This window comes from Ptychodera flava, chromosome 12 (genome assembly GCF_041260155.1).
Source record: "Ptychodera flava strain L36383 chromosome 12, AS_Pfla_20210202, whole genome shotgun sequence".
Classification (NCBI taxonomy): domain Eukaryota; kingdom Metazoa; phylum Hemichordata; class Enteropneusta; family Ptychoderidae; genus Ptychodera; species Ptychodera flava.
In genome coordinates, this window is record NC_091939.1 from 25,422,767 (window position 1) to 25,434,815 (window position 12,049).

The 12,049-nt window shown below is 37.4% G+C and overlaps 1 protein-coding gene and 1 long non-coding RNA gene across 3 annotated transcripts in view; one reads left to right on the plus strand and one right to left on the minus strand.

Moving 5' to 3' along the window:
* LOC139145500 (tryptophan decarboxylase-like) overlaps positions 1-10,419 on the plus strand; it is a 42,143-nt gene extending 31,724 nt beyond the window's left edge. For both annotated transcript variants that reach the window (XM_070716721.1, XM_070716719.1), the window contains exons 3-9: positions 2,468-2,614; positions 3,184-3,367; positions 3,978-4,134; positions 4,656-4,872; positions 5,918-6,092; positions 8,803-8,909; positions 9,471-10,419. In XM_070716721.1, the coding sequence (XP_070572822.1) occupies positions 2,468-2,614; positions 3,184-3,367; positions 3,978-4,134; positions 4,656-4,872; positions 5,918-6,092; positions 8,803-8,909; positions 9,471-9,748 (1,265 nt within the window). In that variant the 3' untranslated portion in view covers positions 9,749-10,419. The remainder of the gene's footprint in view (positions 1-2,467; positions 2,615-3,183; positions 3,368-3,977; positions 4,135-4,655; positions 4,873-5,917; positions 6,093-8,802; positions 8,910-9,470) is intronic.
* Positions 1,539-2,413, minus strand: LOC139145503 (uncharacterized). Its single transcript, XR_011554935.1, has 2 exons — positions 2,224-2,413; positions 1,539-1,749 (listed from the first exon to the last, which is right to left on the minus strand). It is a non-coding gene; the product is annotated as an uncharacterized lncRNA (long non-coding RNA).
* Positions 10,420-12,049: the final 1,630 nt, after the last annotated feature.

Below are 12,049 nucleotides of genomic sequence, written 5' to 3' on the forward strand. Positions count from 1 at the left end.
GGCAAAAGTATGATGGCAACGAAGATGTATGACTCTCGACTTGTCACTGATATTTCCCTCGTTACGCAATATATTCTGAATGCTGGGGGTGTAATTTGAACAGCGCCCTCAGAAAAATAGCCTCGTTTTCATTTCAAAACAAGGTCGCAGTAGTACGCAGGGGTCACACAAGCATGGGTCGCCTAAACATGCCTATATTCACGCTATACCGCGGACCTGAGTGAATGTTATAGGTAATATGTGTTTTTAGGAATTTGTTTCTGATATAAACAGTTTGTCATGTAAAAATAAACCTACCTTCAAAAGATTGTCGATGTGTATACTGAGTAGTTTCTGTTGCATAACACGATTTGGGTCTGTCTATGAAGGAGAAACGGGGCTAGTAAATGGTCTTCCGGGTCTTGAACACCGATCAAATTTCAGCAGTGTCTTTTTCAGTAACAATTGATTGTGTATACCAATTTTTAACTTCACAGAACTATTTTACTGGAAATGGTACACTTTTCAATAGACCCTTGGCGAAACTTCGTCTAAAAATTTCACCTATGAATGCCGTTTTCTAGTACTTGTTACAGTGGGCATTATACATTCACCACAGATTAGATGGCCTCTACAAACGAGAATAATTTTATGTTAACTACAACTACAATTCTTTAGTATATTTTTTTCTCAGAATTTTAGAATTTATAAATATTGTTTTATGTATCTTGAAGTCTGTTTCTATATATAGGAAAATGAGAGCAACTTTACACATCGTTTTCTACCTTTGATAGTGATGCGGTATATTGATTCGATCAATGTGGTTTAATGATATGGAGAAACATGGCGAGACACCGGTGAATCGATAGTGCTTTGACCCTGGTCATGTGATCTGGGTCCCCGGGAAAGAACCGGTTATGTGTTGGAGCTATTTATCCCACATGTTAATTTGATAGTAGCGATTGTTCATCAACTAGAGATGCTAGTATGGATATGTTGTGGTCTGAACTTTGAGTGGTTTGTTGGTCAGACCGTTCGTGTTTATTTTATCCTCGTGCTTGATTTGTGCCTGAACGAGGATGTCTCTTAAGTTTTTATTCCTTTTGTATGCTATGATAGGTTTTTCTGGAAAAACTTTGACCAGTGTTTGATCGGCTTCTATTATTTTCCAATTTTTTGTTAGACATTGTTTGATTTGCCTGGTTTGATGAATGGACTGAAGGTCGTTGTGTAAACCAGTTTTGTTCTTATGTCATATTCCTCTTATCTTTATCGGTGAGGTATCGTCGATGGTTGGTGAGATTAACATCTTTCTTTATACGAGATATATCTTTTTTTTCTATAATCTTGTTGTTGAAGTTTGCGTGTGAGAAAGTTGACCTTTTCAATGAAGTCCATGTCGTTGTTGCATGTGCAAGCATATCGGAGAAGTTCACCTTTAATGAAGCCTTTGAAAGTGCCGCTCGGGTGACACGAATTTCTCAATAAATATTGGAACGTGTCGGTTGGTTTTGTGTTGGTTAAATTAAAAAGAAAATTAATAAGTTCTGAATTCAATATACTGCAAAGACAACAGCTTTATTCTAAATAAACCTGAAGTTTGATCAATACTTAAGCCTCAGAGACTTGACTGCAACAAACTGAGACAAATCAGACACGAAAATTACGTCAAAAAAGTTAAAAGTGAACAACCATGAGGTCACATGCACAAGTTTTTCTATGGGAAGCCCCGGCTGGAAGCTTCGAAGCCATCCTCGGACTGTGATGACCCTGAAGAAAAAAGAGGAAAATAATTAAAAACAACTGTGACACGAATTTTACGTATTACAACCTAAAAGTGTCACTTGATGATAGTTTCCCCCAAAAAAGTAACATTTGACCTAAAATACGCACATTTTGGGGATTTATTTCACTATGAGCGTATGCAGTACACAGTGTACGTGTAAACGTACAGTACACTAATGTTGATTTGGCGCCATATTGGATTTTAGCGGCAAAACACAGCGGCGAACTTTGCCGCCCAACATCAAATTCCTGGCATGAACAGACAAAATTCTGCGGTAAAAAGCTAATTTATAGTATAATTCCACGAACTATGCTTGATTTTGGGCCTTAATTTCATGCTACCGTAGTTGGTACAGCAACACAAGTCCGCGCTCGACATATAACATCGTACTATGAAAAATCGCTGAAATCGCAAAATTCACTTTAATTTTTCAAACAGAGCCCCGAAAAGTCACTTACCTTCTCAGAAAATCCAATTGAAGAGATGAAGTTGGTCTCCAATGATAATTATCGGCGAAAAAATGAGGATTTGGGAGCGACTGAAAAACTGTGTTAGCCAGCCAACGGTCACAGTGTAGACCGAGTTGCTGAGTGCCGTTCGAAAGGAAATGGCATTTGCATATGCAAATTGCACCCCTAGCGTTCAGACTGAATATATTCTATTTAATTCGCGTGTGAAGTTCGTGAGTATTTTGTTTTTCAGAAGAACTAATGGATCTATACGAGGACAATGTTCAATACAGCGGGATTTGTCAAGCTCACGCTATGTCCATGTCCTTGGTACACGGGGGCGGGCTGTATGTCTCTGCGTTAGGAAGATACTACACCTCTGTGCTTGATCAGTGTACAGGTGAGATGGTGAAAAAGCGATTCCTTATTCTGAGAAAATCAGTTTTGTTTTTGTGACATTAATAAAAGGTTGTCTGTAAGGTAGAAAGCACCTAGTGGAAATATCAAACTGTTAACGCCTTATAGTACTTTTCTTACTAGATTGGGTTTTAAACATGGCACAAATCCTAACTTTAGTTTCCGCCATCTTGTTATTTGTGAAATTGAATTTTCTCGGTTGGAATGTCGTCATTTTGAGTTTCAAGTACAAGCAACGCTTATAATTATGAACTTGTTGAAGTCTCCAATCAAGAAAAAGTAGGCATGGCGACCTTCGTTGTTTTGTGCTTCTACCAAAGTCCCTGTAAATGCCGAGTCTTCACTTTGTAGCTTTAATTTTCTGAGTCATCTCTACTCCCAGACGGCTTTCTGATATTATGTATACATTCCAACAATCAAGACAAGAATCGTTAAATGTTGTTTTAATTTCTACCGACTCCACTGTTCTTAGTGATAACAAAACCTGCAAAACGGATCTTCACTCAATGCCATACAAATAGCAATGAATGTTTCTCTGTCTTTGTAATACAGGCGCACTCTTCAACGCCCCAGAGGGCGCCCGCTTGGAGAAATCGCTGATATCTTGGGCAGCTTCACTGATCGGCTACCAAGAGGAGCATGCGGGGACATTGACCTCGGGCGGTACGTCTTCAATTATTATCGCCATAGCAACTGCACGAGACAGCATGAAGTTGAAAGCCAGAGACTTTGAAAGGCAAGGTGATGTCCATTTGTTTAATTAGGGCGGGAATTGAGGATTTTTGCATGGAGAAGATATCGCATCCAAATCTGAAGAGGTATTAAAGTGTAGGCATAGTTGAAATACTGGTCAAAAAGAGTACTGTTGATCAACCCCCTGAAAACATAAAACGAATAATATGGAGGCCTGAAGATGATGCTAATATTGCCATTTTTTTGCAGAAAGTTCACAGTTAACTTTGTGAACAGCAAGCTAGGTTGTCGGCACTTTAAATAGCTTTCCCTAAATGCATCTGTTGCATTGTATAATTATGTTGCTAAAAGTATTAGAGTCCTGTATCTATTTGTTGGTGTTGAAATGAGTACTTCACCGACAGGGTTTACATGAATGTTAGTTTTCCAACAATAAGACTGGAGAAAAAATACAGATGTCGTGATACACGTTCAGGGACATGACTTTTTTGAATTGTACCCGGGAGTGGTTTACGTGTACACATAGAATATATTGGTATATACTGGTATATCATTGTCTATCCGATAAAGGAATTATGCGACAGGGAAGATAGTGTGTATCGCAAAATTTTTAGTCTAGTCAACTGGTTGAAGTTTCACTTTTCTCAAATCAGATGCGTGGTGTACATGACGGAGTTGTGCCACTTTTCCTTTGCAAAAGCCATGCGACTGCTGAGCATGCATGACGTCATAGTAAGAGATGTGCCCATGAATGACAACATGGAAATGGACGCTTCCAAACTTAGGGATTTAATTGAGAAAGACAAAGAGGTGGGTATGAAATGGGCTTACGAAGTCACCCCTCTGGTCAATTTATGGTGAACAATGATCTGTTATTTCTGTGTTAAATTTAAAACTCATGTCAGATGAAGGAACGGTCAAGTGTGCCAGTATGCAAATTTGCCAGCAATAATGAAAGTTGATTGGCCAATGGACTCCAAAGTCAGAATCCGAACTGCAAGTAAAACAAAACAAGACAATCATTTCCTATACCAATCAAACGCAGGTTTGTTTTGAGAATATCATACCCTGAAAGACAAATACAGTATTATAGGGACAAAGTCGCCATCGTTCAATATTATGTCGGTTATTTTTGTTTAATTTCAGCGACTATTCTGCTCACTAAAACATGCTAAATTGTCACTTGTCAACGCTCTACTTCCTCACAGCGGATAGATATAACGACGCTTGCTTTGATTACATAATTTATGGCGAAAACATGAAAAATGTGTTATCAGCATATTTCATTTTAGCGTATCTTCTCCTCTTCTTTTAACTTTTAACGTCCGCAGCGAGGTCTGCGGCCATTCCTGGTAGCTGCAAGTGCGGGTACAGCTATACATGGCTCCGTGGATCCGTTAGAGCGAATCGCCGATGTGGTGGAGCAACACAACCTATGGCTTCACATTGATGCAATATATGGGGGATTTTTTGTCTTGGTCGATGACGTCAAACATCTCTTTAAGGGCATGGAGAAAGCTGATTCAGTTTCCATGGCTGCACATAAAGGTGATGGGGATGATGATGATGATGGTGGTGGTACAAGATATCTGAATTTCTCTTACAGGTCTTTTTCTTGAGTGGTGATGGTGGTGCTGTGACGTTATAAACTTCAAGTTCAACTGTCGAAAATTCATACACCTTACCAGGATATGTCAACCAGACCGTCCCACATCAGTTCCTGTTAACCGTGATCATTTTTACAAGATATCTGAATTTCTCTTACAGGTCTTTTTCTTGAGTGGTGATAATGGTGGTGGTTGTAATTGTGGTGATTGAGGTGGTAGATTTCATGGTGATTGTAAATGTTCTAATTAATGAAATATTTAAAAATGAATTTAGGGGAGCACTGAAAGTCTCTGTTTCAGCAGTGTTCATCAATGACTTTTCAATGCTACAAAGTGTTGAGTGTGGGTTCTTCCATACACCCTAAAAAGGATTGATGGTTCTTTCTATTTAAAATTTTGTATTAGCCCAATTGATTTCACTTAGCTGACCCAATGTGTTGTTGTATTTCCAAATGTGTAATTACTGACCCAATGTATCGTTGTATTTCCAAATGTGTAATTACTGACCATATTATTTTCAGTAATCACCCAATTTTGCATTCACCGCTGGGTTAGTATCAGAGCAGAGCAGTATCGGTGTTTATTTTTACAAATATTGACTTACATGCGGTCATCAAATATCGTACCTTCTTCGAGTTAAAACACTGCTACGGAGTTTCGTTGGAAATCAACAACGGTATTTTTCATGATGCTTTGCCCTTTTACATCGAGTCTCCTCACAATGTCCAAATAACATGAAGTTGAACATCTGCGGTCATGCCCTAACGATGTTTTGAGTTGAGGACAAAACCGATTCGTTAAATGTTTCGGATAAGGGTTTAATAACCAGCACACATGCACAGTTCGCTTGGTACTGTGACGTTATAAACTTCAAGTTCAACTGTCGAAAATTCATACACCTTACCAGGATATGTCAACCAGACCGTCCCACATCAGTTCCTGTTGACCGTGATCATTTTTACAAGATATCTGAATTTCTCTTACAGGTCTTTTTCTTCCAAACGGCTGTGGCATGATATTGGTCAAAGATGGACTGAAACTCTTTCGCTCCAATGTGACACCATCAGAAACTGAAACAAACATCACATCCCTATCGAATACAGCGAAGAGTGAAGAGTTTTCACTCTTCCAAATATCCTTTGAATGTACAAGACCTGAAAGGTGATATATATATATATATATATATATATATATATATATATATATATATATATATATATACTTATATATATACTTCATGTACAAAGTCATTGTGTCTTTTACTTAAAGTTTCATTCACTTAGCCATCTCCAGACTCCTAGATGCAATAGATATAATACAGATAATGATTTACTTTAAGTAATTTGTGTTATTATTTCTAATGCTGTAGTTTTAGCACTAAGCACTGTAATTATCCACAAGGATATCTGTATACACACACACACACACACACACACACACACATATATATATATATATATATATATATATATATATATATATATATATATATATATATATATATATATATATATATATATATAACACTAACCTATAAAGTTCGGAAATCTTCACGGTGTAAAACAGTGTTCAATACCTGTATAGCATAGCAATTTACGGGAAAAATTGAAAGTAGAGGACTAGTAGAAAAAAGTAGAGAAAAGGACTTGTTTGCTATTCAGAGTTACCTGTTTTCTAGTTGTATGTAGATAGGTATATATATTGGTGACATTTGCTAAAAATTACTATCTATCTATCTATCTATCTATCTATCTATCTATCTATCTATCTATCTATCTATCTATCTATCTATCTATATATATATATATATATATATATATATATATATATATATATATATATATATATGATATATATATATATATATATATATATTATATATATATCAGTGAATGGCTAACTTATCTTATCTTCGAATGTTTCAGTTGCTTTGCTTCTGTTGCTCCGCGCGTGGTTGTGCGTGTTTCTGACTCCGTTATCCGTGTTTCCACATGGTGTGCTGGATGGTTCTATTCTGAGAGGAGGGGCATGGTAGTTGGACAGTAGGTATCTGTTATCATGGCGACACTTCGAGATGAGCTCCGATCGCTTATTTAGCAGGTTAGGCTTCTCAGCATTGATGATGAACAGTTTCTCTTTCAGGCAAAGGTTACATCTCTTTGTTGCATTAGAGTAAGCTGCAGCATGGCAAAAAACAGACCAGCTGGTTGAGTGTTGCATATTTTTGTTCTTCGGATTCCATATGTGCTTGGAAAGTTCTGTACTGGTTTTGCGCTTTTCGTTGGTGAACGAGTGTAGGTGGTTGTAGAAGCGGGTTTTGAAAGGGTTTTCTGTGAGGCCGATGTAATTTTTGCTGCTACCGTCGTTTGTCGATACCTTGGCATTGTATATAATATTCTTAGTTTGGCATTCACCTCCAAGCGGGCATGTATTTCTGGCCCGACAGTGACACTCACCTTTATTAGGCTCAGCACGGTTTTCGCTGGAGATCTGCTTGTTGTGTGATTTTATTACATATGCCATGTTTCCCATACAGCTATAGCTGACCTTGACAGTGTTCTTGTTGAAGATTTTGTGGAGCTTGAATTCTTTGGGAAAGTGTTTCTCGATGAGGCGGAGAAATATTTTTCCGATGTTTGTCTCAACACTTTTGCTGAACGGTGGATTGAACCAGATGATGTTACGTTGTCGCTTCCTTCCTGCCTGGCCTTTAAATTCATTTTCCTTTGTGTATTTTATCTCTTCGTCGTAGCCACTGGCCTTTAGCGCGTTGTTGTAGATGGGTGCTACTTTTGTTGAAGATATGTTCATCGCCTGAGAGCGCCTATATACGCTTGCTGATCGCGGACGGTAGGTTTTTTGTGATCACAGGGGGATGGTTGGACTGTGTGTGAATATTATACTGGTAGGTCGTTCGGCTTTCTGTATGGAGAGTACTTTCCATCCGAGAGGTTCAATGTTAGATCCAAGTAGTTAAATACTTTTAAGTTCGTCTCGATAGTTATTTTCAGTCCAATAACGCGGAAAAGTGATGAAATGTCTTTCTTTATTCTCTCTGCCTTTTACCTGGAGATATTTTTGAAGACAGCGAGACCGTCGTCTCTGTATAGACCGATTTGGTTTTTGTCGTATTTTTGTGCAAGGATGTTTAGGATGTAGAGACCTACCAGGTCACATACTTCCGCTCCGTCATAACTCCCATTGTGACGTCGAACATAATCTTTATTGTCTCGTAGAAGCGATTTCTGGCGTTCATTACGACGTTGATATTCTCATCGGATATTACGGTGTATTGTTTCGCAAAACAAAGTGACTTGCGTAGAATTTCTTCTGTGATAGACGGGTATAGATTGTACAATGTCAAACACTATGAATCTGTAGCTACTTTTGTCTGGTATAGCCTTGAACCAGTTTATCTCTGATGTTGAATTTCTCCATAATTCTTTGTATAACATTTGCTAAAATATTAACTGAGACATGTTACAATATTTTTTGAAATAATGTTAGAAGGCACGTATGCACAGTAATAGATTCATAGCAAAATGGTAAAAGGGGTTCCGTATTATTAAAATGTCTGGATTTGACGATTAATTTGACTTTTTTGATAGAGTGACATAAATTAAACACCTTCTAGTGACTCGGGTCATATTGTAACAGGTTGAATATAAGATGAAACATCTTCACTTTGGAATATCCTCAGAGAAGCTCACTTTTATGATTGGCTCATCACATAGGATGCAACGATCTTCTATGCATTGCACGTAAAATTAGTCCACAATAACATCTCTATGCAGTAGTCTGCCATGTTATAGTGGAGCAACATTTCTTGTAAACGCCAGCAAAGCATTCAAGGTTATTTGTTTTACTACAGAGGGCTCCAGCTGTGGTTACCTCTGAAGGTGTTCGGTGTCAAAGCCTTTGCTGCCTGTTTGGAGGAGAAGATTTTCCTGGCTAAATATTTTCATCAGAAAATTATAGGTAAGAAAAAGTTCACGATGCTTGCAAACACCATAGGAGTGATTTGTAACAACATTTAACACCCATGTCATGTCATTATCACTTCAGTACAACTTTACTATGAGCAGGTATGGATTTTACTGTCAATTTTTTCTGTCTCATCTCCAGTGGCCGTGGTATTGCTAGTAACATGAAAATAAATAAATAAAGAAATAAAGAAATAAATGAATAAATAAGTAAATAAATAAATAAATAAATAAATAAATATCTATATATTTGTGTGTGCATCGAATTGCTCTTTGTGTTAGTGCTAATAGAATAATTTACAGAAAGTGCAAATTGATGGACAAATAAGCAAAAAACTTTTACATAAATATACACACGCTTATACATATGGTAATTTAATGCGGATGTGACTGAGTTTACACGCACACATACATACATACATACATACATACATACATACATACATACATACATACATACATACATACATACATACATACATACATACATACATACATACATACACTCAAAATGTGCAATATTAGTGCTAGTCCGTCGTTTACTTTCTCGTTATAGTACTGGAAGGGTTCATGGTAGACGTCGCCCCGGTCCTTTCCGTAGTGGTGTTCTACTATGACACCAAGAATGACAAGAACAGGAATCAGTTCAACGAGGATCTGCAGAATCGTATAACGGAGGACGGCAGAGTCAGCATGTCATCCGTGTCGATCAAGGGGAAATTCTGCCTGAGAATCTGTGTACTGAATTTTAGAACCCATAGGGAGCATATCGATCTAGCTATCAAGATTATTGAAGAAAATGCTACACATGTCAGAAAAAATTATGGTCTGTAAATTTGCCTGCCCTTTTCACTGAAAACGTAACACGAGTTTTGCAGCGAGCCTCCATACGGTCGGTTTTCTCAGTGTACTGACATTGGCGTTTTATTTTATTAAGTTACATGAATAGTGATAATGTTTTAACACTTCTCAATTTCAAAATTACATAAAATTTCACAAGATGTTAATTTGTTTACCTGAATTCTAGACATTTCTGCTTCGTATGATCATAAAACTAAATACAGCGTAGGCAAGTAAAGGGGCACCTGTAGGAATCCATATACATTATTGTTCAGTGATGATTCTCTTAGGAATCATATTCTTGTATTACGTCATTATTAGTATAGTGTCTCACTATAGATACTCAGATAGCACTACTTCTAAGATTTAAGCTTTGAGGCACCTTTTCCTATCGCTTTATTTTACCAACCAGAGATTCCATCTGCTAAGACAATATGTCTAATCCATCATGTGCTTTCTCGTGACTCCTAGACATCTTTCCCACCAAAAGTGCGTTATCAATTGGAAACCTCACTTTCCCTAATCAGAGATATTTCTATCCTCAACAGATATACTTCATGTCACAGGACTCTATGCACGGTCTCTCACCCAAGTTTTATGCTTCATTGTGTGTAACCACAGTCTATTATTAATCCAGTAATAAAATAGTCATCTATAGTATTAGGCGACTTCGTCTCCCGACTGCTTTCTCAGACCTGGTCATATTCAACAGATTCCAAATTTTAGAATGTCTTATTTCTGTTCTGTGGACCAAGTTTGAAAAGGTAAGCTTGCTGGATGATATCCCTCAAGCGTTGTTTTAACGTGTAGAATTGTGCTATATAGGATTGCAAATTCATATGATATAATCTTTGAAAATGATGATCGTTTTCAAGTCGTCTTTTAGATCCTTTGTCTTCTTAAATGTCTATATTTGATGTATTAGACGTCGAAAAGACGATTTTGATATTATCGACATACCAGTTGTAAGGATCATAGCAATTAGGTGGAAGAACATTGGAGAACCCTGTGATAAACGTGTTGTTTTACAAAGCTTTGCTATCCATGATAAACCACGTGAGTAATTCTCGTTACCTTAAATAGCATGTCTTGTGCTCAGGGTCCAAATTGAAATGCATAGTGGGTAACTGTAGACCTCTCACCATAGCAACATTTTAAGAAATTGATCTCATCAATACGTTTAACGCAAATGTAATCCTTTCATGGCAAAAACAGTTTGTTTGTGAAACTAGCTAAAACTAATGCATCTTTTTTATCTTTTTAGACATTTCTGGTATGAAATTGCTGTATAATCTTAAACCATTCTTTGACTTCTGTAATTATGTGTGTGTTTAGTTGTAGAAGTCCGCCATGTTGAAAATATGGTCGAGAGGTCTGAGACATTACGACTCACTGAGGCGGCAAAATCGTTATAACGGTACCGAGAAATGATCGACCGATTATTCGCCAAAATTTCTTCTTCATTGAATGTATGAGCGCAGATAATTGTTATACTTAGCTTTAGTAACGGTTAATATTATATGAGGGTCGCAGGCTCATTTTTACCCTTTTGCATATGTTAACGAAACTTGGCGTATTGAATCCATGGGACTTCAGAGATGCTTTTGTCACACTTGTATGGAAGACCGGTCGCGACATGTGACATCCGATTTTTTTAAATTATTCAAAAATATTCAAATTAAGTCCTTATCAATATCGAGCACCTATCAAACAATCAGCAGAAATTAACATTTACTTAATGCAAATCTGACGTTTGATCAAATACATATTTGTCACGACCACTTAATTACTTAATTTCATTACATGTGCAAATAAGCTCATTATTAGTATAAACCAGACCAATCTAAGGTTCAGCGTAATTGAGCCTAATTATGACCAATGTACATCTGTATTTACAGCAAAGTCAGTGCACTCATTTTAGATGTAAGGCTTTATTACAGAGCTTCAAAAAATATGTAAATGAGTCCACAATCAGTCTATGCAACACCTATACTAAACTTTCAGCATATCTCAAGTGTATGGAACACCGGTCACGACATGCGACATGCGAGTTTTTTAAACTGCGATCTGTGGTTAGGGTTAGTGTTAGGGTTAGGGGTAGGGTTACCTGCGTCTTTAAACTGTGATCTGCGACCTAACCCTAACCCTAACCCTAGCCCCTAACCCTACCCCTAACCCTACCCATACCCCTAACCCCTAACCCTTAGGCTAACACTAACCCTAACCGCAGATCGCAGTTTAAAAAACTCGCATGTCGCATGTCGTGACCGGTGTTCCATACACTTGAGATATGCT